General features: G+C 34.0%; 3 protein-coding genes across 3 annotated transcripts; 2 read left to right on the top strand and 1 right to left on the bottom strand.

Moving 5' to 3' along the window:
• The first annotated feature begins 327 nt into the window (after positions 1-327).
• On the top strand, positions 328-1,389 carry LOC107901780 (uncharacterized protein At5g01610). Its single transcript, XM_016827924.2, has 2 exons — positions 328-934; positions 1,124-1,389. The coding sequence occupies exons 1-2, from the start codon at positions 502-504 to the stop codon at positions 1,177-1,179; spliced, it is 489 nt and encodes a 162-aa protein (XP_016683413.1). The 5' UTR covers positions 328-501; the 3' UTR covers positions 1,180-1,389.
• Positions 1,390-8,428: 7,039 nt separating this feature from the next.
• Positions 8,429-10,071, top strand: LOC107901777 (pentatricopeptide repeat-containing protein At3g13160, mitochondrial). Its single transcript, XM_016827922.2, has one exon. The coding sequence runs from the start codon at positions 8,612-8,614 to the stop codon at positions 9,734-9,736; it is 1,125 nt and encodes a 374-aa protein (XP_016683411.1). The 5' UTR covers positions 8,429-8,611; the 3' UTR covers positions 9,737-10,071.
• Positions 10,072-10,340: 269 nt separating this feature from the next.
• Positions 10,341-11,838, bottom strand: LOC107901779 (oxygen-evolving enhancer protein 3, chloroplastic). The gene is made up of 3 exons (XM_016827923.2): positions 11,120-11,838; positions 10,655-10,950; positions 10,341-10,542 (listed from the first exon to the last, which is right to left on the bottom strand). The coding sequence occupies exons 1-3, from the start codon at positions 11,418-11,420 to the stop codon at positions 10,444-10,446; spliced, it is 696 nt and encodes a 231-aa protein (XP_016683412.1). The 5' UTR covers positions 11,421-11,838; the 3' UTR covers positions 10,341-10,443.
• Positions 11,839-23,724: the final 11,886 nt, after the last annotated feature.

The raw sequence follows: 23,724 nt of genomic DNA, 5'->3' as shown, positions 1-23,724 counted from the left end.
AAAAGAAATGCATATGTGGCCAATTTAAAATAGTGTTGAAGCCCTATAATTAAAATATATATATAAATTTTCACTTTAAAAAATGTTGAAAATCCTTAGAAACCCATATTTAGAATTTGAAACCTTACAAACCCATATTCAAATAGTTTTTATTTACTTTTTGGCCTTCAATTACTAAATCAAATTAGTAAAAAGACTGAATTCATAAGATTAAAAGAAAAGAGAGACTAAATTTCAAATATGTAAAACATACAAGGAGTGAAAGGTCAATTTCACATAAAAGGAACAAAGTATAAGGTCAATATATAAATTAAAAATTGCCAGGCTAGAAATTGGGCAGTCCTTCCTGGCCCCCATTTCTCATTTTCTATCATAGAATTCGACACAGTACTCCGCTAGCCCTAAAAATCAACCTTAAATTTAAAGTTTTAAACCCTTGGAAGGAAGAAAAACCTCAGATCTCCCAAGTTTGTGTCCCAATCTTGGAAAATCATCCCAACAATGTCTCCATCTCCGAAAATTCTGACACCCATATCTTTATTCGGCACTCTGCTTCTTCTCCCTCTCTTAGTCGCCTCTTCCTTACATGATCTCCTTCAGAGTCAAGGCTTGCCTGTTGGTCTTTTCCCAGACAATGTTAAATCCTATAAATTTGACCCTGATGATGGCCGCCTTGAAGTGCACCTGGAAACCCCATGCATGGCCAAGTTTGATGGGAGGGTACACTTTGACCGTGTGGTCACAGCTAATCTTAGCTATGGTGGACTTGTGGGACTTGAAGGCCTCTCTCAGGAAGAGCTGTTTGTGTGGTTTAATGTTAAAGGTATCACTGTTAATGATCCTTCTTCTGGCCTTATTCTGTTTGATATCGGGGTTGCCCATAAACAACTTTCCCTTTCCCTATTTGAAGATCCTCCTGTTTGCAAGCGTCAAGGTAATCTTTCTTCTCCTAATTGAGTTGGATCTTGAATTTGTTTACAATTATTGGTTTCTTTGGTTATGCTAATTTCCTCTGTTTTGGGCAGAGGATGGTATTCGAAATAGTCTAGATCTTTCAAGTTTTCTATTTCTTTTTCTTAGAATTATGGTGTTAAATCATCTGAAAATGGGTCTTAAAATGCAGGAGTTCTGGCGGAAATTCTTGGAAGGAAGAAGATGGGATTTCAAGTTCAGAGATGATTTGTTCCATTGCTTCATTTTCAAGAGAGATTTTGTTTTTCGTTTTTTTTTTTCCTTTCCAAAACAAGATGAGGAAAATGAGTTTGTATTGTAGATGGTATATGTGGAGATGAATGTAAAGATGGGAAATGGAAGATAAGATTTTGCAATCAAGTGACAAATTTTGGGAGTTCATAAACCTGTTAATGGAATGATTGTCTCTTTCTCTTAGCTTCTTCATACTCAACAAATTCTTAAATTTCCAAGCTAAGAATTATAGAATTTGTTTAGCTATTCTAGAGGGTATTTCCATCATTTTGTTCATAGTATTAGTTAACAGCACTTGACATCAGAAAATAGAAAATGTTGTCTTCTTTTTGAGTTTGTTTAGATTTTGTATTGAACTCATTCATAGAATGGGGCTCAAGTTTTATGTCATCCATCCCTATGTACCTATGAGGAAAACAAACTGGTTTTTATTTAAGAAACAAGCAAGAGCTGCCTTTGGAACAAGGAATTAGGTATGGGCCCTCTTAGCTAACATTGTGACTTAAATGTAGCAAGCAACTGCCAACACAACAGCCATGACATAATCCTCCATATATAGGAGGAAGCTTGGAAGGTATCTTGACTGTCAGGATATTTTTTTACAACTGGTAGCTTGTGGTTTGAAACTTGGAAATTGTTCCATTTGTTTGATTTTTTTTTTTTGAAGATTCATTTGTTTGAATGTTGATGAAATGATTTTTTTGTAATCATAAATTTTTAGATTGGGGATGATAAAAACTTGGTGCTAATTGATTTAATTGAATTCTACTGTTAGGGTGTTAAAATTTTGATTAAAACTAAATAAATCGATCGAATTGATTTAATTCGATTAATCGGTCGCTTAACCAATCTAATTCAGTTGGAGGTTGGTTAATGATTTTTTGAAAGTTCGGTTATCAATTAATTCGGTTCGAAATCGGGTAATTAATCGAATTAACTAAATTAACCGAACTTAATAATTGATAATACAAACTATATGTAGTTTAATTTAGTTAATTTGAATAATTCAGTCAAATAAACATTATCAATCTTTTTTTGATATGTTTTATACTTGTTTTAACAAAAAAAACATATAAATTTTGGTTAATTCGGTTAACCGACCGAATTAACCGAAATATTTAAGTTCGGTTAATTTTTTAAAAAAAAATCGATTCGGCTAACGGTTAAAAGATTAAAAAATTTGGTTAATTTAGTTAATATTAATTCGGTTCGGTTAACCGTTTGAACCCTACCTACAGTATTACTTTTTAGAAAGGATGGTTTCTAACTAGAATGATTCATGGGTCTAGTTATTTGCTCCAAGTCCAAAAGATCATTCGAAATTGAGGAAGGTTTGGATAAAATTATTAAGCCTGAAAAATGAGTTTTGACAATAAAAAATTTAGGTCCATTTAAAAAATTGACCAGGCTCTTAAATATTCAAGGCTCGAGTCCTGATCCATTTTCTTAAAGTTTACAATGTTGTATATTTTGTTATTTTTATATATGATAGTACTATAATGTAAACATTAAAAAAGCTTAAGATGAATATATATAAAATTTTAAATAAATAAAAAATATAATTATTAAATATTAAATTAAAAATGATATAAATATATATTTTTAAAATTTTAAAAAATAATATGGACAGACCTAAAATAAATTTGGATTAGTTATTTACAAATATGTGCGGGTATGGTCAAAATAACAAACTCCCAAATAGCTTTACACTTGGTTAACGAGGGATCCAACCCCTGTTCTTGGATAAATGTACGTTCGTTCATCTCTAAGTAATATCGCACCATTGATTCGTTGTGGAAGCGGTCGGCATAGATTTCCATCGATGCCCCGTTGGTGCATCGTGCTTTTTGTGGTACACCATTGAACAATTTTAATTAAAAGATCTAATCAGCTAATTACCCAAACACCACTTATAACATAGAACAAGACTAGAATGATTAACCTTGTTATGTGATGATCTTGCACGTATCGGGACATTCGTCGATCCTAATGGGATGCTTCAAACCTGCAAAAAAGAGGAAAAGAACAAAAAGAGATAAAGAATTAACAAAGAAAGAGAAGACCGGTAGAAGAATCGAAGTTGAAGTCTTAAAAATTTGACGAAAGATGAAGGGAGGTGCGGTGGCTGTAATGGGTTTTTTAGGTTGCCAAAATATGCTTAAGAAAAGTGATTGGGCTAACAAGAAGTGAGGTATTTAGAGGAGATGACGACTACGCGGAGAACGGGCTGAAAAAAGTTACAGAACCCGATATCGTGTCACGATACAGCCCCAGTGTGTCGCAACATAGCTTGGAATTTTTAAATTCTTTTAGCTTCAAAGTTCTATGTCGCAACACAAATGAACCTGTGTCGCAAAACGCATTAGAAGGTTCAAAATTCGTCTTTTCGAGTCATATCAGACTCCTCAATTTATGTATAATCACTTCAAATCACTCCTAAGGCTTTTCAATATAACAACCTCTCCAAGCTCAGCAACCATTGTAAATAAAATACATAATTATAGACTCAAAATCAAATAGAAAACAAACAAATGAAAAATAAAGAAAATTAAAATTAAAACAAATTAAAATATAAGCCCTTTTTCAGAATCGGAATGATCCGTATCATTGTCGAATAACTTTTAGCTAGTCCTCGATATTTTGATCTGTCATTTTTCTTTGTCGAGAAATGTAAACCAATACCTTTAGTCGATTCCACTGACATTGCATTATCTTTGACCAATGTGACATCCACATTACGAGCTATTTGACACCAAATTTGAGTCAACCCCAAATTGTTTTCTAGGGTATTATTACCTCGAGCATTTTCACCTCAATATCACGTGAGGATCTATTAACTCGAGCTTTTCCGTTATCGTCGAACGAGAATGAGATGAACTCGTTGACTTCTTTGTATGGTATCTCCTCTAATATGGCAAGAAAGTGTGTTGGTTCGTCTACACTTTCACTCAAAATCGGTTTAAGCTCCAAGTCGGTGGTCAATGCTACCTCTACATCTGTTGCTACATTTACGACTAAGTTAATAGGACCGGAAACACCTTCAATCATGTTCAACTCATCCTCTTGGCCACCAGTTCCAAACTCTCACTGACTGTTACCATTAAATTCCAAATGATCAATGATAGTGGATTGGTCTTCGTGATCAGAGTTGGAAACCTTGTGCATGACTTCTTTCGTTGGAAATCGTACCTTTATTTATTATTCGACCAATTTCATCATTTTCAACAATTGCGCTATCATATTTTTTATCTCCGATGCTTCTTCGGTGAAGGATGGTCCAATTGCTTTACGAAGGTATTTCATTCGAATCACAAAGAGTATTAGCTGGATATTCAGACATCTCTAAATGTTGCTCATGTATCTGCCAATGTACATTATAATGATTAAATCTAACTCTTGCTGACTTTTATAATCTGGATCAGGGTGGTTGACATCAATACAATGGTCTTTACAATTAGAGTTCGGAACATCATGTACGACCACTTCCAATGGTTTCATTGCTTCGTATCTTCGTTGGAGTAGTAACTCTATCATGAGCGATCTTTAGTTTGATATAATCTCCCATTGATCGTATACTCCCTCCTCGTATGCTCCGTCATGACTCCATTGGTTCATTGAAGCTTCGGTCGACCAACCCGTTACGTAATTCCCTTCGTCATTCCAAGAAGGCCTCTCATCGGTAAACCACATCTAATCATATTCATCCATGATTAAATCTACTAGTCAACAAGGTAATAATAAGATAGTAAAACAATAATAATTTAGCACACTAAAAAAAATTAAAAGTTTGAAAACTATCTAGCTCGTTTGTCTTTCGACTAATATTATTTTACAAGGTAATCAATATAATAACAATTTTCACCGTCGCAATCCCTGACAACGACGCCAACAACTTGACCACCTTCAAACGTGCAAACGTTTAGAGCAAAATCATGGAAATAAAATATGTATAATTAAGTACGGTATCTGTAAGCCAACAAGTCAAATTGTAATATAGTTTATTGTTACAATGGAACACTAATAAATATTCTGAGGATTGTACCCAAGGGATTGCAGATTGGAGAAATTATTATTAAATTAATTATAAAAATAATTACTAATCTAATCAAGTTACAAATTAGTAGCGTGAATCCAAATTAAAGTATTAATTAAACTAATTAAATTAATTAACCTAATTGAATTTCTTATTCCTAGTGTCAATGATATGAGCTCTCGGCCTATGATCATTTAAATCCCTAATTATCAATTAAATCACTAATTACCCTCAACTGAGTTACTTACCGCCTTTAGCTAAGGATTACCATCTAAGAGGCCCTTTTGGTCTCTTCTTACACATACTGATACACTTTCAGTCTCACCGTTTGGCACAAGTTATACTCGACAAAATACCCTCTCGGTCTCACCTGTCTCGATATTTTACTAGAGGTGTCACTCCCTAAACTACTAAGTACTCTTGAATAAACACCCAATATTAGATAAATAATTACTTAATCAGTAAATTAGTTTTATAACTAAAGCATGCAATATATAAAATACGCACAAGAATTTATCCCAATATTCATACAAACATTAGTTGATCAAGTTAACGAAAGATAAATAACAAAATAAACAAATAAAGGAAAAAAGAATGCTTATTGATAAATAATTGAAGCGCGATTCTGAAACAATCTCTGCTTGCAGTCGTCTTCATGTCGGAATAGAAAAATTTTGATTAAGCGGACATAAGAAAACTAAAATAAAAACTAAAAAGAAACGAAAAAAAATGAAAACTTATATAAAAAGTATGTGATATAGGGTTGCGTGCGGACCAAGATCGAGTTGCCAAGTCACGGGAAACTCCTACGAAAGCTCTAAACAATCAGATCTGAAACGAAACAGAAAATTAAAAGATTAGAACTTTGAATTTCCAGATCTGAAATAAAATCCCCAAATCAACAAAGAGTCGAATTGAGAATAGAAATAAGTGTTAATAAGGGTTCTTGAAACCTTAAAGGAGATTGCGATTCTGCCCAATTGAATACCAAGATAGTTTTCCCCAAATTTCGGCAATCTAATTTCACCCAAAAAGAGTATGGCAAGAACCCTAGAAATTGGGATTTTTTTTAATCGATTATGTGCTGCCAACAAGAGATCGATTAAACGAAGAGTTCTTGGAGTTTAAACAAATCTGAAACGCGACAAAGAACAACAAAGAGATTAGATCAAGATTCGGCACAATAAAAAACAAATAAAAGAACTTGAACAGCAAGAATTAAATTAAAGTCCTAAAAAGCCTTGAAATCTCGAAAGATTTCACAACTCCCTTCAAACGGCTCTAATCTCCCCTCCAAAGAATATCAATGGCAAGAAGAAGGCTGAAGATGGCTCCCACAATCAAAAGATTGTTAAAACAACTTCTAAAGAAAACCCAAGAGAGAATCTTTGGAGAAAAACTCAAAGAGAATTCTGCACTTAAACAAATCTGAAATTTTTGATATAATTGATAAGTTTCTAACAAGGTGGCTGGCCAAGCCTTTATATAGGCTTTTCAAATATTTTTCTAATCTAATTAGAAAACTAAAACTAAAAAAACTCCTAATTATTTTAATTTTAAATGGAAATTCGGCCAATGGCTTTTAATTGGGCCTCTTGGACTGAATATTTACATAAAAATTTAAACTAAGTATTTAAAAAAATAAAACTTTACAAATTGGGTCACTTTGACAATTTAGCCTGATTTTCAAGTAAGCATGGTTTGTCTTCTTGTTTGGGCTTGGATTGAGCCTTTGTAACTCGTATCAGTATGAAATATGTATGAAAACTCCCTAGGGCGATTCCTTAGGTCAACTCTCCTTCTAATGAGGTTACAAGGTTGTTTATATAGGCAAAACTAGGTAAAAATCCAATAGACTAAAGTGTCACTTCAATTATAATGTTAATTAGGGTTTTAGGTTGGAAAAAGACCCGTAATTGCCATAAAAATCCCAGTCATCATGCACAGGAATTTTAGGTAGCGTAGAAGCTATGTCTCGACATGCACACCCCTATGCCGTAACACGCACATCTTGTTTCGTCCTAGGATTTCGTTTTTGGCTTCGAAGTTTTGTGTCGCGACAAAACATATTTTTGTTGCAATACGACCATCGTTCTTTGTATTCTTTGGCCTAAAATGGCACCTTACACACTCAAATAACCCATTAATCATTCCCGAGGCCCAAGTTGGCCTAACATGTTGTTGAAACACTTAAAACATATGTAAAAATATTTATTTTGCTAATATTTAGATCTAAGCTACTAATACTGAAAAATACAATAAATAAACATAAAACAACTAAAAAACATGCTCGTTAAGTGTCGAAAGGGACTTAAATTGCCACTACGATTTATGGTAAGTCATAAGTCTTGATAATCCAATATTCATCCTGATTACATAAACATAAAAAATTAAAAAAATAATATTAACAACTTAATAATTATATTAATTCAAATGCAAATATAGTAATAATTTCTTACCATTTGTAATTGGACACCAGAAATGTGTTTGTAATTCAAATGAATTAGACGCATTGACATTTTAAAATTTTTTAAAATTATGAAAATAAAATAAAATCAAAGAAATTACAAAATAGAAAATTGAGAGAACAAGAATTTGAAAGAAATTGAATGAGAAAATTTGAGAATAAAGGAATTAAGGGAATTGAGAGAATAAGATTAAATGAAAAGAAATAACAATAGGCAGGGTATATATACGAAAAAGAAAATGACTATTGGAGAAAGAAATGGCTGTTTGTGAACTAGTTGTTGGTCACAACGGTTAGAAAATCAACAGTTGAGATTTTTTAACCTTTGGGAATCCAATGGTTTATATAAGGCTTTTTTTGAAATCCGATTTTGGGACGGGGCGACACCACATGGTTAAAACGCACGCGTTTTCAACCTCTCTACTCCACGTCACTTGAAAGCGCGTTTTATAAGGCATGTTTTTGTCCTCTCTCTTTAAAATGACCTATTTTCTTAATTTTCGAGAAAAATAGACTAAATCCCTAATTTTTCTTTAAATTTGGCATATACATCTAATTTTACCTATATATATTATATAATTTATTAAGAAACTAAAAGTTATATTATATATATGTGAAAAAATATTTAAAAATATCAATGAACACTTGTATCTATAGATACTAATATTAAAACAAAAATAATATATTGATGGCCCAAATTCGATTCTACCCTTGAGAAAAATTTATCACATGTGAAGTCTCTCTTCAAAAACTATTCTAATTTGAATCCGGATTTATTCCGGATATTAATCTAATTCCGTTTTTTTTTAAACTAAAAGGAAAACCAACAATAAAACCGAAAGCTTCTTACGCTAAACCCCTCATTCTACACCCGTACGGCTACACGCGTCCTTAAACCCCTAAAAATGTCATCTCTAACTCGCGTCCTCCGCCGCGCCTTCTCCACAACCCCAAATCCACAGCCCGACTCCGTTCGGAAATTCTCGGAGGATCTCTACAAAGAGCGGGACCTCAAGCGTCTCGTTGAAAAGTTCAAGAAATCTTGCGAATACAGCCGCTTCCGCAGACGAAGCGGCATCTATGAAGATATTGTTCGTCGCCTTGCTTCAGCTGGGCGCTTCCAATGGATCGAAGAAGTCCTAGAAGATCAGAAGAAATACCAAGATATTTCCAAAGAAGGCTTTAGTGCTAGATTAATCCATTTGTATGGTAAATCGGGCATGTTTGAGCAAGCTTACAAGGTGTTTGATGAAATGCCGAATAGAGGATTGCTGTCTTTCAATGCTCTTATGGGAGCTTGCGTGAATGCCAAAAAGTTTGATAAGGTTAATGGGTTTTTCAAGGAGTTGCCGGAAAGGTTGTCAGTTGAGCCAGATTTGGTTTCTTATAATACGGTTATAAAGGCTTTCTGTGAGATGGGTTCTTTAGATTCTGCTAGATTGATGCTTGATGAGATGGAGAAGAAGGGTGTGCAGCCGGATGAGATTACTTTTAACACGCTTTTATATGAGTTTTTTAAGAATGGAAGGTTTGATGATGGGGAGAAGATATGGGGTAAAATGGTGGAGAAAAATGTGGAGCCTGATATTAGGAGTTATAATGCTAAGTTGCTTGGATTTTCAACTGAAAAGAAAATGAAAGAGGCAGTTAACTTGGTTGAAGAAATGAGGAGTAAAGGACTTAAGCTTGATGTGTTTACCTTCAATTATATGATTAGAGCATGTGTTAATGAGGGAAAATTGGAAGAAGCTAAAGAGTGGTATAATCAAATAGGGAAAAATGAATGTGCACCAGATAAGCTGACTTTTACGATGTTAGTTCCATTCCTTTGTGAGAAGGGTGATTTGAGTTTTGCCATTGAGCTGTGCAAGGAGATTTTTGGTAGAAAGAAATTGGTTGATGCTGCATTGTTGCAGCGAGTGGTGGATGAATTGGTCAAAGCCTCCAAGGTTGAAGATGCAAAGGAACTGGTGAAGCTTGCTAAGACGAATAATTTCTGTCGTTATAAGCTGAAAATGCCTGCAGAGTAGTGCCATGGTTTTACCATAGCTATTTTATCTTTCATTATAGTTAATCTAGTCTGAACGAGTATCTAAAAGCAAGTAGGTTTTTTTACCTCTTGCAGCCAACTACTTTCATGTTAGTGGTGGAGGTAATATTGATCTGTTTTCTAGTCAGTGATTTAGTTTTTCTGAGTTGCTTCATAATTTCCTATCATCTGCAGCTTTAGCTTTTGGTATTGAACCTCAAAGTTACATGATGAATTGAATTTTGGAACTGAAACTTTGATAATCATCTTTGTTTTGCAGTTGGTATTTTATATTAGCTCTGTTTTGGGATCAAAATGAATTGTATGATTTTGGGATGCGCCTGTTCTCTCTACTTGAATTTCAACTTTGAGTGATATTTGTGGTTCTTCTCCTGTGCCTACGAACTGATGAGTTAAGGAATGATAACTTGTTTACAAATTAAGCTTGGAGGATCATTTTCTTATCAACTTTTGTGAACTTTAATGGAATCTAAGGGGAAACAGTTCAGTCTAAACATTCCGACTGCAACGAAGCTAGGCAAAAAGTGTGCCTTGTTTACCAACAAATCTTAAATTGATTGGTTATTAGTTTAAACAAGTTTCAATTTCGTTAAGTGGTAAAGGTTCCTTCAGATAGCATAGAAATTAAAGTGTCTCTACAAACGATGAACAAAGCTATCTTACATCAAAATATCATTAAGCATTCTCTTAGCCCAGCTTGGCAAGAACATCATTCAGACTAGATACGGTCTGAGCGTAAGATTTCTCTGCTTCAGGGGTGCTCTTGATCTTGGCTGCATGGTCAAGCTGTAAGAAAAACCAAAAGGAAAAAATATATCATAAATTCATGATAATTTACCATGTTAAATGATGCTAGCAATTATGCAGGTAAACCCAAAGCAAAACTTCAAAAACATACATCATCGATGGTACTGAAGAGCTTTTTGGTGAGGTCCTTGAGAGTTTTCTTCTCATCTTTGGGCTTGGCAGCAATGACGGTGTTGAGGTCATAGCGGAGATACTCGGCCTTGAGACGGAGATCATTCATGACATAAGGCCAGGCTTTTTTGTCAATCAAGTTCTTGACACCCAGAATATCCTTGGCTGATTCCTTTGCTCTCTGTGCTGCCTGAGCTGGAGTAAGTGGTTGGAGGAAGAACCTGTCTTTGTATGGCAGAACAAGGTCTCTTGGCTCATCAGAGTTCAGAGTTCCAGCTGCCGACATGCCGATTTCATCATCAAATTACAAAATTTGAACATGTATAAAATATATAATGATTCCATTTTTCCAGCTAAAATTCCAGTTCTCAAGTTCTTTATGGACCATGGCCTACAAAGCAATGTTGATTAAATTTGTATAAATTGAAAAGAATGGATGACTTACGCAGTCCACCAGAGGAAGGGGGAGGTGGGCCAACCTTGATGCTTCTGGCATCGGCAAGCACAGCTTGAACAAAGGAGCCAGTGGCCAAACCAGCAGCAACAAGACCCAACATGGCTCTGCGTCCAGTCTCAGGCTCGGCCGGTGTCTGATGAGCTCTGACAGTGAAACCAGACCTACCCACAGCCACTCTGTTGTTGCTAGGAATGTTGAAGCGGGTTTGGCCACTGAGTTGAAAGCTGCCGTCCAGGACAGCCTGTGAAGAGCCACGTAAACCAGCCATTGATGCCATTGCCTGTGCCATCTCCACCGCCAAAGTGTTTTTTCAATTTGAATGAGCCATGTGTAGGTTTTGATGCGGGGGGTGATTGATTTGATGGTGTTAACTTCTGCGATGTAGATTGGTTGTGGTTTGAGACGCACCTTATCTGCGATTTTCCACTTTGGATAAGTTGGATGTGGTCTTAACCAATAGTTGTTAGACATATGGGGTACACTATGATTCTTGCTCTTGGCATTTGACATGTTGGATTGGGTTTCCTGGTGACCTGGTTTCTGTTCTGACACGTAGACTTTTGCATGTCTTTTTTTTATTCAACCGGGTTAAGATTTCTATGCATCGTTGCAGTAATCTTACAACCTAAATAAAAGAAGCATTGGATTAGAAATCTTGTTCATCTAACATTTATTACAATATAAAAAGAAATGACTCTTCAATTCTTAAAATTCACTAACAATTGGTGGTGACTTAAGAGCTATAGAAGGCATATGCATGTACCCAATTGGAAGTCTAGTCAAAATAGGTCCAAACAATTCGACCCAAATGGGCCTAAAATAACGTTATTTTTTCTTTTTGGTAGCAATAATTGATATCTCTCTCCAGTACTTTACAAAATTGAGAAAACATCAATTTGTGGTTGATTGATTTTTAAAAATTTCCCAAAAACTATATAATACTTTAGAAATTAAAATATAATGTAGAATTTATAAAAATAAAATAAAAAATTCAAAATTATTTAATAATTAAATATTAATTAAAATTGTAAAAATATTAAAATTTACCAAAACTTTGAAAATGTTTACAAACAATTCAAAATAATCTTCAAAATTTTCAAAAAATATGGAAAATATTTCCCAAAATTCATACAAATTTATAATTTTTAAAAATAAAAAATTATATAATATTAATAAACAATTATAAGAAATTTCTTATAAAAATTTAAATTAGAAAATATTAAAGAATTTATAGAATTTTCCAAAGTAAGAAAACTTTTGTAGAAAACAACTTTTGCATTTTTTTTTTGTAAATGGCATAGTATGGCTTAATCAACCATTAATATGTTGATGTGGCTGTTAACGAATGCTTAATGAGCCATTTAGATCTTGGTGTGGCACTGCCAGGTAAGTAGAAAAATTCTAAATCAAATTCAAAAAAATTAAAAATTATTATATTAAATAAGAAAATTAAATTATCTAAAACATTATAAAAAATTATAAAGAAATTATTAAAAATATTGTAAAATTGTAAAAATTAAAAAAAAGGGTTTTAAAAAATAAAAAAATATTTTATTAAAAATTGTAAAAAAAAGTTTCAAAATATTAAAATTTATGAAAAATGAAAAATATATATACATAAAAATTTTAAAAAACTTTAAAATGTTTAAAAATATAAAAAATATATAGAAAAACTTATAAAAATTCAAAAATAAAAATGGTAACCCAAAAATATGAAACGAAAGGTTGGTTGCAGAAGAATCTAAAACACCCACTATGAGGATGGTACAAACTTACAAGGCTTTGGAAGATGAACTAATTCGTGACCTAATTTTGAATGGTATCCAAATATTTTTGGGCATTAAGAACATAAGTCAAATTATCATTTTATATTGCTTAAAAGTTTATTAAAGATATTATATATTTATTCTTTTAATTAAAGTTTCAGTTACATAAAATTTGTAAATCCAAATATTTAAATAGTTTTAAGAGTTTTTAATTTTTTGTTTATTTATTAAATAGAGTTTGAATAGATGAAATTGTTGGTGCGGAATTTTATATTATTTTCTGAGGAATTTATATATATTGAAGAAAAACAAACTGGGGTCCCTCTAGTCCAGCTTGGGAAGACCTTGAACTATCCAATTGAAGCATCTGGTGGACTTTGGAGCCATCTGAAACCAATTGGTTTGCCATTTGCCAGCTTTACTAAGAAATCTGCAGCTATAAAGAAGGTTTAGCCGGTTAAATTAGACAAAAATTCAATACATACTTTGTTTCATTGGTGAAATTTTTTTCTTTTCTTTGTGAGATGTAAAGAGTGTTTTGGGAGTTGAAGTGATTTTCAACTTTCAAATCCTGATTTTCAATGCTTCCAAGAGTTGGATTTCGTGGGAATTCGTCCAATCATTGACGTTTATGAGAGCAAATCTAAAGTTCCACAAGGGATTTCTATCCTTTACATTTATGTTTTCTATTATCTAAATTTGATTGTTTATTTAGATTCAATTCAACAAAATTTCATTCCTTCGCTGATTTCTTTTTAGAACTTCATTATCAATACAAATGATTTATCTTCTTCATTTTTTACAAATTATTCAAGGATCATAGGTTTCCACATCATTTGATATCACATTAGTTGAGCTTTCTTTTCAAAATGTTGGACGTAAAGACACGCATAATTCTATCCTTTATCTTTTCTAATGTTTATTAAACAAAGTTCCAACTATAGATTAAATTATTAGTACCATTTTATCCTAGGAATTTATATTTCTTTTAAGAATTTTTATTTAAGTGTTTATATAAAGGAGGTTTGGCCAGTCAAATTAAATAGAATTTAATACATTATATTTTTTGGATTAATTTTAAATTACACAAATAAATTAAAATATACTCCGAAGGTAGGTCTACAGTTCTTGCACGTCTCTAGTTTGTTGCTTTAGCACGTGTGTGGTTTTTGCATTTCTGTGTTCTTGGTCGGTAGCGTAGTGGGTGGGTTTGATTGTCTTTTGACTATTGTTTTTTGGTTTTGGGGTAGGCGGGGGTTTGCTATGGAAACAGATCTAGCAGGGTTAATATTAGATGATGGAGAGGATGAGGTTTTGTTGTTACCCAATGAATCTGAGCCTAAAAAAATAACGTATGATTTTTGTTTGGTTGGGTGTTTCCTCACAGTGAGTGTTGTTCATTTCTCGACAATGAGGAGTACGATGGAAAATCTTTGGCATTTGTTAGGGGGAGTTTAGCTCTTAGATCTGGGAGAAAATAGGTATTTGTTTAAGTTTTTTCATAACATGGACATTGATCGAGTGATGAATAGGGCTTCATGAACTTTTAATAATCACCTTTTGGTGATGCATCGATTGGCGGAGGGAGATGATCCAATGTAAGTGCCCTTGGTACTGTCATCTTTTTGGGTGCAAGTGCATGATTTACCCTTGAGGTTTTTCTCATAGTGTGTAGCAAAGAAATTAGAGGATTTTATTGGGAAGTTTCAAGAATATGATTCTAAGCAATTCGGGAAAGGATTAAGAAATTTCATGCGGATTTGGGTGCAATTGGATGTTAGGAAGCCGTTAAAACGAAAGAAAATGATTTTGGTCTCCCCTGGAAAGTGTACCTATCTGAGTTTTCAGTATGAAAGATTGACACTTTTCTGTTTTTTCTGTGGCTGCTTAGGACATAATGATTCTTTCTACCTGGTTAGATTTAATAGAGGAAAGAAAGATTCAGTTTTGGGGTGGGATTTATCTTTGAAGGTGTAGTTGTCACAGGCCAAAGTGTAAGGCCCCTGTGTATCGCATAAGATGCGTCCCATGAAGGTCTATCGGTTAGATGGGGATCATTTAGCCCACGAGAACTATCTTGATTCAAAGAACTGTTAGAGAAGCCTGTCAGATTAAAACCTAGGTGGCCCAATGATGAAAATATGACAACATAGGCTACATTAGTAAATAGGGAAATTAATCTTAGAAGATTGAGAGGAATCATATCTTATAAGATTAGATTGGATTTGATTATGTAAATTGATTATATAATTTTGTAAATCCTTAGATTTAAGAGATAGGCTAATCTCGTCCATCGATGTAACTTGAACAAGATTGTCGGTCTTGGGGGAGCTCAACTATAAATAGAGAGCCTTCCCTCACTTGAAAATCATCCATTGTATCTTGAATTCTTAAAAGTAATATAATTTTTTAAGAGCATCTACTCAAACATCTCTCGTGCATTGTTTTTTGTGGCTTTCTATTCTTTTGTGCTTTTTTTTGCTAGAGTTGCTTTTGCTATATAAATTGGTGTATTGGAGGAATTCTTTATGAATCCTCACTTTGTGGTGGTTAGGCTTACTTAGGTATGTTTGCATCGAAAGGATTGCCTAAGATACGGAATACGAGACTAAAGTTCCAGCCCCATGACACAATCTAGAAAAGTTGTTTTAATGAATGGTGTGTGGCTGAGGGAGGAAGGAGACAGTGGGGTGGGTTCTAGGATGAGGTTGGATTCTGTCCTAGGTTTAATCTGAAAGGAGTTTTGAGGCATTGGTCTAAATTGGATGGGATTTCTTCTAAAATATTAAGTCATTCGGATATGGAGCATGATTTGGAGAAGAGTCTGGCTGAAAGTGGCGATGGGAAGAAAAGACCCCGAAGGGAGATCAAAGTAGTTCTTCTGTTACAGACCCATTTAGGGTGAGAGAGGAGATTCATGTGGTTCAAGCTCAAATTTTATCGGCGGTTGCAAAGGGGCAAGTCGACTGGTCGCAATAAAAATAATATGTTGGGATATTCGTGGTTTAGGGAATCTACATGCTATAAGAAGACTTCGGTATATGTTGAATGTATATAATCTTCAAGTGGTCTTCTTTATGGAGACAAAACTGCGTACTTTACATATAGAGAAGGTGCAAAGAAGGTGTGGTGTTTTGAATGGTATTGATATGTCGACAAACGACACGCAAGAGGTCAATGTTTGGTATGGAAGGCATATTTAGGGGTAAGTTTAAGGAATTTCTCAAAGAACCATGTTGATATTGAGGTTGAAGAGGATGGGGAAGTAGAAAATAGAGATTTATTGGGTTTTATGGGATCCTTTTGCACGTGGTAGAGATGAATCTTGGGATTTGTTAAGGTGTTTAGGTCATTGTCAAGATTTTTTGTGGCTTGCGTCTGGGGATTTTAATGAGATCATGTATTCCTTTGAAAAAGTGGAAAGGGCGTCAAGGGGGGAAATACGTATGGAGAAATTCCAAGAAGTGTTAGATCAGTGTCGTTTAATGGATATTGGGTTCTCGGGGACATGGTTTACTTGGAAGAGGGGGAGTTTACTGGAAACAAACATTAGAGAAAGACTTAACAAGGGTGTGGTGGATGTTGAATGGATGAATATGTTTTCAAGTGCTATGATAAAGCATTTACCACACTCATTTTTGGATTATTGTTTGCTCATGATTAATTTGGATCAAGGGCGTGTGAGATTGGGTAGGAAAATATTCTATTTTGAGGCGTGGTAGACCATGGAGGACTCTTTTGAAGATGAGGTGAAACAGGTCTGGGGCTCATCCTCGAGTGGTGTCATTGCAAAATTAGTTACTTTACGAATTGGGTTACAGAAATGGGTAGGATCTCGTAGAGCTCAAAGGGAGGGTCTTAAGAAGAACTTAACAAAGAAGTTGTAAGAATTGGAGGCCAAGGATAGGGATGATGAAAATATTGCTGAACTCGTTGATACTAAAACTCATCTCAATCTAGAAATAGATAAGGATGAAGTGTATTGAGAGCAGAGAGCACGATGAATTGGTTGAAGTTGGGGGATAAAAATACAACTTTCTTCTATAATTAAGCCTCTTAACAGAGGTGAACAAATTATAATCAAAACCTACAGGATGATGATGGTAGGGTGTCTACTGATGAGGAGGTAATGGAAAAGATTGTAAGGAATTATTTTCAAAATATCTTTTCGATAAAAAGGGATAGGGGATATGAGTCATGTGTTTTTGGGGGTGAATAGGTGTATTTCGGATGAGATTAATCAGATGTTGACAACAAAGTATTTAGAGGAAGAGGTCTATTTGTCATTGAAAGGGATAGAGCCAAAAAAGACGTTTGGGGCAGATAGCGTTTCAGTTTTGTGTTTTTAAAAATTTTGGCATATCATTGGGAGTGATGCCAATTGTTATTGTTTGGGTGTCTTGATAGAAGGTATGACTTTAGATCCCCTGAACATTACTAATATTGTTTTAATTCCAAAAATCTCTTATCTGATGAGCTTAGTGAATTTTAGGTCAATAAGTTTATGTACAGTGCTTTATAAGGTGATTTCAAGGGTCATTGCTAATAGATTTTAGAAAGTTTTGAACTACTGTGTAGATGAGGCGCAAAGATCCTTTGTGCTGGGTAGGTTGATTTTTTCATATATACTTTTGGCATATAAAATTTTGCATTCTTTTAAGTAGAAGGGAATTGTGTGTAAGGGGTTTATGGCACTGAAATTGGATGAGTAAACTATATGATCGGCTTGAATGAGCCTTCTTAAAGGAGATGATGGAGCGCATAAGTTTTGCTAATTCTTGGGTGGATCTTATAATGAGGTGCATTACTTTCGTTTCATATTCAGTGATTGTTAATGGAAAGGTTGATGGCACTTTTATACCTTTCAGGGGTCTAAGGCAAGGGGATCCGTTGAGTTTGTTCTTTTTTTTTATATGCAATGAGGGGTTATCGACCCTTATGAGAATGAAAATGGTAGAGGGTTTGATAAAAGGGGCTAAGGTGAGTAGGAGAGGTATTTAAATATCACATTTGATGTTTGCTAATGACTGTATATTGTTTGGAGAAGCAACTGAAAGGGGGGCTCAGATTCTGAAAGACATTCTAAGGGAGTATGAGGTCTTTTTTGGACCAAATATCAATTATGAAAAGTCAACAATGTTTTATAGTTTGAATACGCCACAAAGGGAAATGGAGGGGGTGTTGCAAATCATGGGATTTAGATGGTCGATAGATCAAGAGAAGTATCTGGGTTTGCCAAGTATGGTAGGACGAAATAAGAAGTTGTCATTCTAGATTTTGAAGGATCGTTTCAGGAAACAAATTGATAGCTGGAGTATGAGGTAGTTATCATAGGGCAGTAAAGAAATTTTTATTAAAACTGTCTTGTAAGCTATTCTAACGTACTCTATGAATTTTTTTTATTACCAAAATCTCTTTTTGGGGAGTTGGAGAGCATTATGACAAGATTTTGGTGGCAGAAAGGCTACGAGAGGAATGGAATTCATTGGTGTGATTAGAAGCGATTGTGCGAATTAAAAGAAAATGGAGGGTTGAGCTTTAGGTGCTTAACGGAATTTAATCTTGCATTATTAGCTAAACAGGATTGGCATCTTATCAATTATCCGAAGTCATTGTTATCCCATGTTTTAAAAACTAAGTATTACCCGGATTTAGACTTTTTAAATGCTAGGTTGAGAAATATATCTTCATATACTTGGAAGAGTATGTGGGCGACAAAGGGTTTGTTAAAAAATGGCCTTTTATTGGAGAGTTGAAACTGGTGAATGTATTTTAGTGTTCAGAGATACGTGGGTATCGGGGGCTGACAATCATAGGGTGGGAAATAATGTTAACAATTCAGCCATAACATTGATTGCATATTTAATTGATAACAATTCTTGAACGCGAAAAATGGATGTTGTTAAGAGTACCTTTACGGATGACATTGCTGCTAGAATTAGTCAAATTCCTTTAACAAAGAAAGCATATGAGGATTTGTTTGGTTTGGAGTGGGGGACTATAACGTCCCAAACCTAACCTAGATGTTATGGTCGAATCTCAGAAGTTACATTAACAACGCTTGAAATTATTTACTTTTTGAAATTGACTAGGGTTAAGGGGTTTTGTAAAAACTTAAAATTTTGAATATTTAATGATTTTGTTTTTTTAAAATACTTATTAAAAATATAATATTTTGAAAGTAAAGTGCGCCATTATACTATAATGTCATTTTAAGTTATTTGAAAATAAATATTTTGTATTATATTTATTTATTAAAAAGGTTTTGGGTAAAAATCTTTCACAACAAACTTTTATAAAACAACTTATAAGATTACGAATTATAATTTTGTTTTAAACCACGTAAAATCTTAAATAGTTTAAATAAACTCTATATTTTAAAATACTTGAAATCACATAAATTTTTCATGCATGCATAACAGTTCTAAGTTATAAAATAACCAACAATCCAAAGTAAAAGAAGTGTCCAAAGTCCACAAACATAAACCACATAGTTTAAAAATCCATTATTAAAAATCCATAAAATAAACCATTCGAGAGGTTCCACCAAATGTTAAATCTAAGCCTTATGTTCGAGTACTACCTAAAAGGTTATAACACTAAAGGGGTGACCTTTTAAAGCCCAATGTGGGTTCTACATTAATTAAAAAATATGAAAATTTGTTTCATATTGTTAAAAATTTATTAGTATTATTAAATGGTGCTTATCAAGAATACTCTATGTATTTGAAAAGAGGAATAAAAATTTGATGGGAATATCCAAGTAAGTGAAACTAAACCGTTGTTTCTGTGATTTGTATGATGTGTGATCTTGATTATTATTATTGATATAAAAATTTTCGAACTCATGGTACATGTCGTCGTGTGGCTCAAGAAGAGTCATTTACTACTCGAGTACCTACACAGGACCTTTGTGTTAATAACAATGATCTTGTTATGGATAACATAAGTCATGAGCCCGATGAGTTTGTTGATGAGGAGGCAAATCTTGAACCTATTGATGGTGCAATATCTCAAGCACTGATGAGGGTTTTACAACAAGTTTCCAGAGGCCAATCTATTACTAGAGGTCGCAAGTCTATTACTAAGAGGCTTCAATCTAATGGAGCCGAGGTGTTTAGGGGAGTTGCTAGGATGACCTTTACGGTAATTGAATATTGGATGACATATACCGATAGAATCTTGGATGATCTGGACTGTATCCCAGAACAAAAAATTAAGGGTATAGTGTCCCGTTTAAGAGATGGGGCTTAGTATTGGTGGCAATCCATTATGGAGGGTACTCAGGCTAATAAGATAACTTGGGATTATTTCAAAACTGCCTTCTGAAAGAAGTATGTGGGCTCGAGGCATGTTGAAGCCCGAAGGCTAGAGTTTATTGAACTGAAAAAGGGGACAGAGCTATATCTGAGTATGATGCTGAGTTCATGAGGTTGAGTTGATATGCATAAGGGATAGTAACTTCGGAGTAGGATAAGTGTGTAAGGTTTGAGAATAGGTTATGATATGATTTGAATGTCCAAGTTTCTATGCTATAGGAGAATGCCTTTGAGACCTTAGTTGAGAAGGTAAAGATTCTTGAAGAGGTAAAAGGGGCTAAACGTGAAAGAAGGGAAAAGACTAAGACTCCAGTGAAGAGGGACTTAGGTTCAGGAAGTGCTAACCCATATCTAGCTGAAGCGGGAAATAGAAACCAAATTCGTGAATATGCTCACTACTTGAAATCCTATGAGGGATAGTGTTAGAGGAAAATGAGAGCTTGTTTGAAATGTGGATCCATAGAGCACCAGATTAAAGATTGTCCATGTGTGAAGGGTTAGAGGTAAGCACCGTAACTCCAACTGAATCAAATCAAAGGGGGCGTGGTAATAATAGAGCCGATAACGTTGGGTAGAGAACAATTGGCCAGGGAGCAAATTGCACTAATGCTAGACAGCCTGCCTTGGGTTATGCAGCGAGGCGCAGATAGAACCGTGATGCAGTTGATGTTATCGAAGGTACTTTTAAGATCTATTCTAGTTTTGCCTTGCACTAATTGAGAATTGGTGTTACCAAATTGGAATTACCAAAAAATATGAAAATATGTTTCATGTTGTTAAAAATTTATTAGTATTTTTAAATGGTGCTTATCAAGAATACTCTATGTATTCGAAAAGAGGAATAAAAACCCATCGAATTGCAATAGCCAAGTAAGTGAAACTAAACCATTGTTTTTGTGATTTGTATAATATGTGATCTTGATTATTATTATTGATATAAAATGTATGAAAATCTCATTATCATGTAATGTGATGTTATGGAATATGTGAGTTTTGCATGATTTATAAAATGTGAAATATTGATATATATTGTGTAAATATGTGATTAGCATGTTAAGCATGCCGATGGTGATTTTATGTGATAAGTGATATAATGAGTATGTCTCCCATGCCAAAGTGAAAAATTAATTTTTAAAGTGAAAAAGTAAATTTTTGTGGCCATATCACATACATGGGGAGGGATATGTGAAATGAGCAAGAAGTGGCAGTTTATATACAAAGTGGTGGCTTGTCTACAATATTATAAAGTGGTAGTTTATCTACAAAAGTGGTGGCTTGTCCATAATATTATTAATTGGCAGTTCATCTGCTCTACTGTGACACTGTTCACAGATTGGAGTGTTTGGATGGATGAGTTATGGGGAACTCGATTATGGTGTGTAATGGTGATGGGTAGGATGTTTTAAATAAATTTGCATAAATGTTTTATAAAACAACATCGCCATGATCATGTGTATAAAGTGAAATATTTACTTGATTGATGATTATATATTTATTTACATTTATTTTTAAAACGACCCACATTGGGCTTTAATAGCTCACCCCTTTAGTGTTATAACCTTTCAGGTAATACTTGGACATAGGGCTTGGATTCAGCATTTGGTGGAACCTCTCAGATGGTTTATTTTATGGATTTTTAAACTATGTGGTTTCTGTTTGTGGACTTTGGACACTCTTTTTATTTTGGGTCATTGGTTATTTTATAACTTAGAACTGCTACTTCTGACAATTCTCCAAGTTCCGTAGTCGTGACAACCACCGTGCGCCACTGCGGTTTCTCTTTTTTTTTTCTGTTCTCCACCCTATGTTAGTGACTGAACCCCTCAGTCAGACCGCTGGCATCACCGTCGTAGCTCCACCGTCGGTGGTTAAATTTTCTCCCTTTTATTTTTCTTCTTAATCTTCCATCTTTATCTATTGATCAAACTTAAATCGTTTATTGCAATGGTTCTTTCTTTTTATATTCATTAGTCTAGCTTTCTTTTGGTAGATCTTTCGACTCCTATTTTCTTCATCAAGACAAATCCTTGATCTCATTGTGTTAACCAATTACTGTAAGTATAATGGTAATATTGACATTATCCTCTTCCCTTTACTTCCCTTCTTAACAAAATGGTGCAGTGGTCTTTGAGATTTATTTCTTCTCATATATTAATGCCCGATCCTTATGTTTATTGAAGGACCTAACAACAATCTGGGAAATCCCTAGCGTTTGAGACAAAATTGTTGGTCCAAGTGTTAGATCGTGGGGTAAGTAAAGTGGTGAGACTTAAGTTATATTTTGTATGACACTTATGATAAATCCTAACTTTTAATCATCATTTCATTTTATTATATAAGTCTTTTGGGGCTAAATCTAAGTGAGAGCGTTCATAAGGAGTGTTTTACATCGAATCTACAAATCAGGTGTGGGTTATTACCCTAAATAGATAAATCTATGTTTATATTGTTAAAATCATGATTGTTTAAATTATGATTAAATGAGGATACTTGTTGTACCCATAAAGCGAGATAAGCCATTCTTATGGATTTTTTATCAAGTAAGTATCTTTCTTAAACTGTATACTTGTGAAAAACATGTTGTGTTATTGATGTTTGTTAATAATATGAAAAATATGTATCTCTCATTCTCATTTTATGTGATTATTTGGCATATGTGATATTCGTATGAAAATAAAATGTTAAAATTTGGTACGTTGAGTACGTATGTGACTTGCATGTTAAACATGCCTATATTATTTTGAGTGTTTTAGCCATATCACATGCATGGGGTGGGATATGTGAAAGGTGGGAGTATGTGTCAGTTATCTACGTTAATGTGGCACTGTTCACGATTATGACTATATTACAGTTTATTTGTCACTCTAGTGACTTGTCCACAAATTTCATTGTATGGCAGTTTATTTGCATTTGTGACACTATTCATAATTTGGTGTGTTGGTTGGATGGGTTTTGAGAAAACTCGATTATAGCGTGTAGCGAAGAAGGGTAGGACCGCTTTCTAAAAATCTCTTGAAACAATTAATTACAACTAGGATGAATCTAAGGTTTTTTTACAAAAAATTATGGAACCTAAATCTACCCTTTAAACAATTAATTACAATTTGGAAAATTTCCTTAAACTTTTTGTCTGCTCTAACTAATTTGTATTACAAGAGAACAGTGGCTAGTGCAATCTTTCTTAGATGTGGGGGTGCCGTGAAGAGTTTGGAACATGTCTTTCAGTAGTGTCTTGTATTAGCAGAAATTTGGTAGCATTAAAATGTTGTTTGGCTACTGCAAATGATGAACTCAAATAGTTAGGTGTGGCTTATTGGGTTTTTTTAAGAATAATTTTGTCGTCCAGTGTCTTATATTATATTTTGCTTTATAGGTAATTTGGACTGAAAGGAATAAGGAGTTGCATAAGGGAAAAAGAACACCTGCAAAAAAAAATGTTGAATTAATTCTAATTTATATAAGTGAGCTGGATGGGATAGGGGTTAAGAAACCTGGAATGGGAAAATGG

The sequence above is a fragment of the Gossypium hirsutum genome, chromosome D06 (genome assembly GCF_007990345.1).
Source record: "Gossypium hirsutum isolate 1008001.06 chromosome D06, Gossypium_hirsutum_v2.1, whole genome shotgun sequence".
In the NCBI taxonomy this organism is placed as follows: domain Eukaryota; kingdom Viridiplantae; phylum Streptophyta; class Magnoliopsida; order Malvales; family Malvaceae; genus Gossypium; species Gossypium hirsutum.
The sequence above is the reverse complement of the archived record's forward strand: the minus strand, read 5'-3'. Positions and strand labels throughout refer to the sequence as shown.

Bases quoted from the DNA above. Each gene is read 5' to 3' on its own strand.
- LOC107901780 (XM_016827924.2), top strand. From the start codon at position 502: ATGTCTCCATCTCCGAAAATTCTGACACCCATATCTTTATTCGGCACT. The intron at 935-1,123 runs GTAATCTTTCTT...CTTAAAATGCAG, and splicing joins TCCTGTTTGCAAGCGTCAAG to GAGTTCTGGCGGAAATTCTT.
- LOC107901777 (XM_016827922.2), top strand. From the start codon at position 8,612: ATGTCATCTCTAACTCGCGTCCTCCGCCGCGCCTTCTCCACAACCCCA.
- LOC107901779 (XM_016827923.2), bottom strand. From the start codon at position 11,420: ATGGCACAGGCAATGGCATCAATGGCTGGTTTACGTGGCTCTTCACAG. The intron at 10,951-11,119 runs GTAAGTCATCCA...GCATGTCGGCAG, and splicing joins CCCTTCCTCTGGTGGACTGC to CTGGAACTCTGAACTCTGAT. The intron at 10,543-10,654 runs GTATGTTTTTGA...TTTTTCTTACAG, and splicing joins TCTTCAGTACCATCGATGAT to CTTGACCATGCAGCCAAGAT.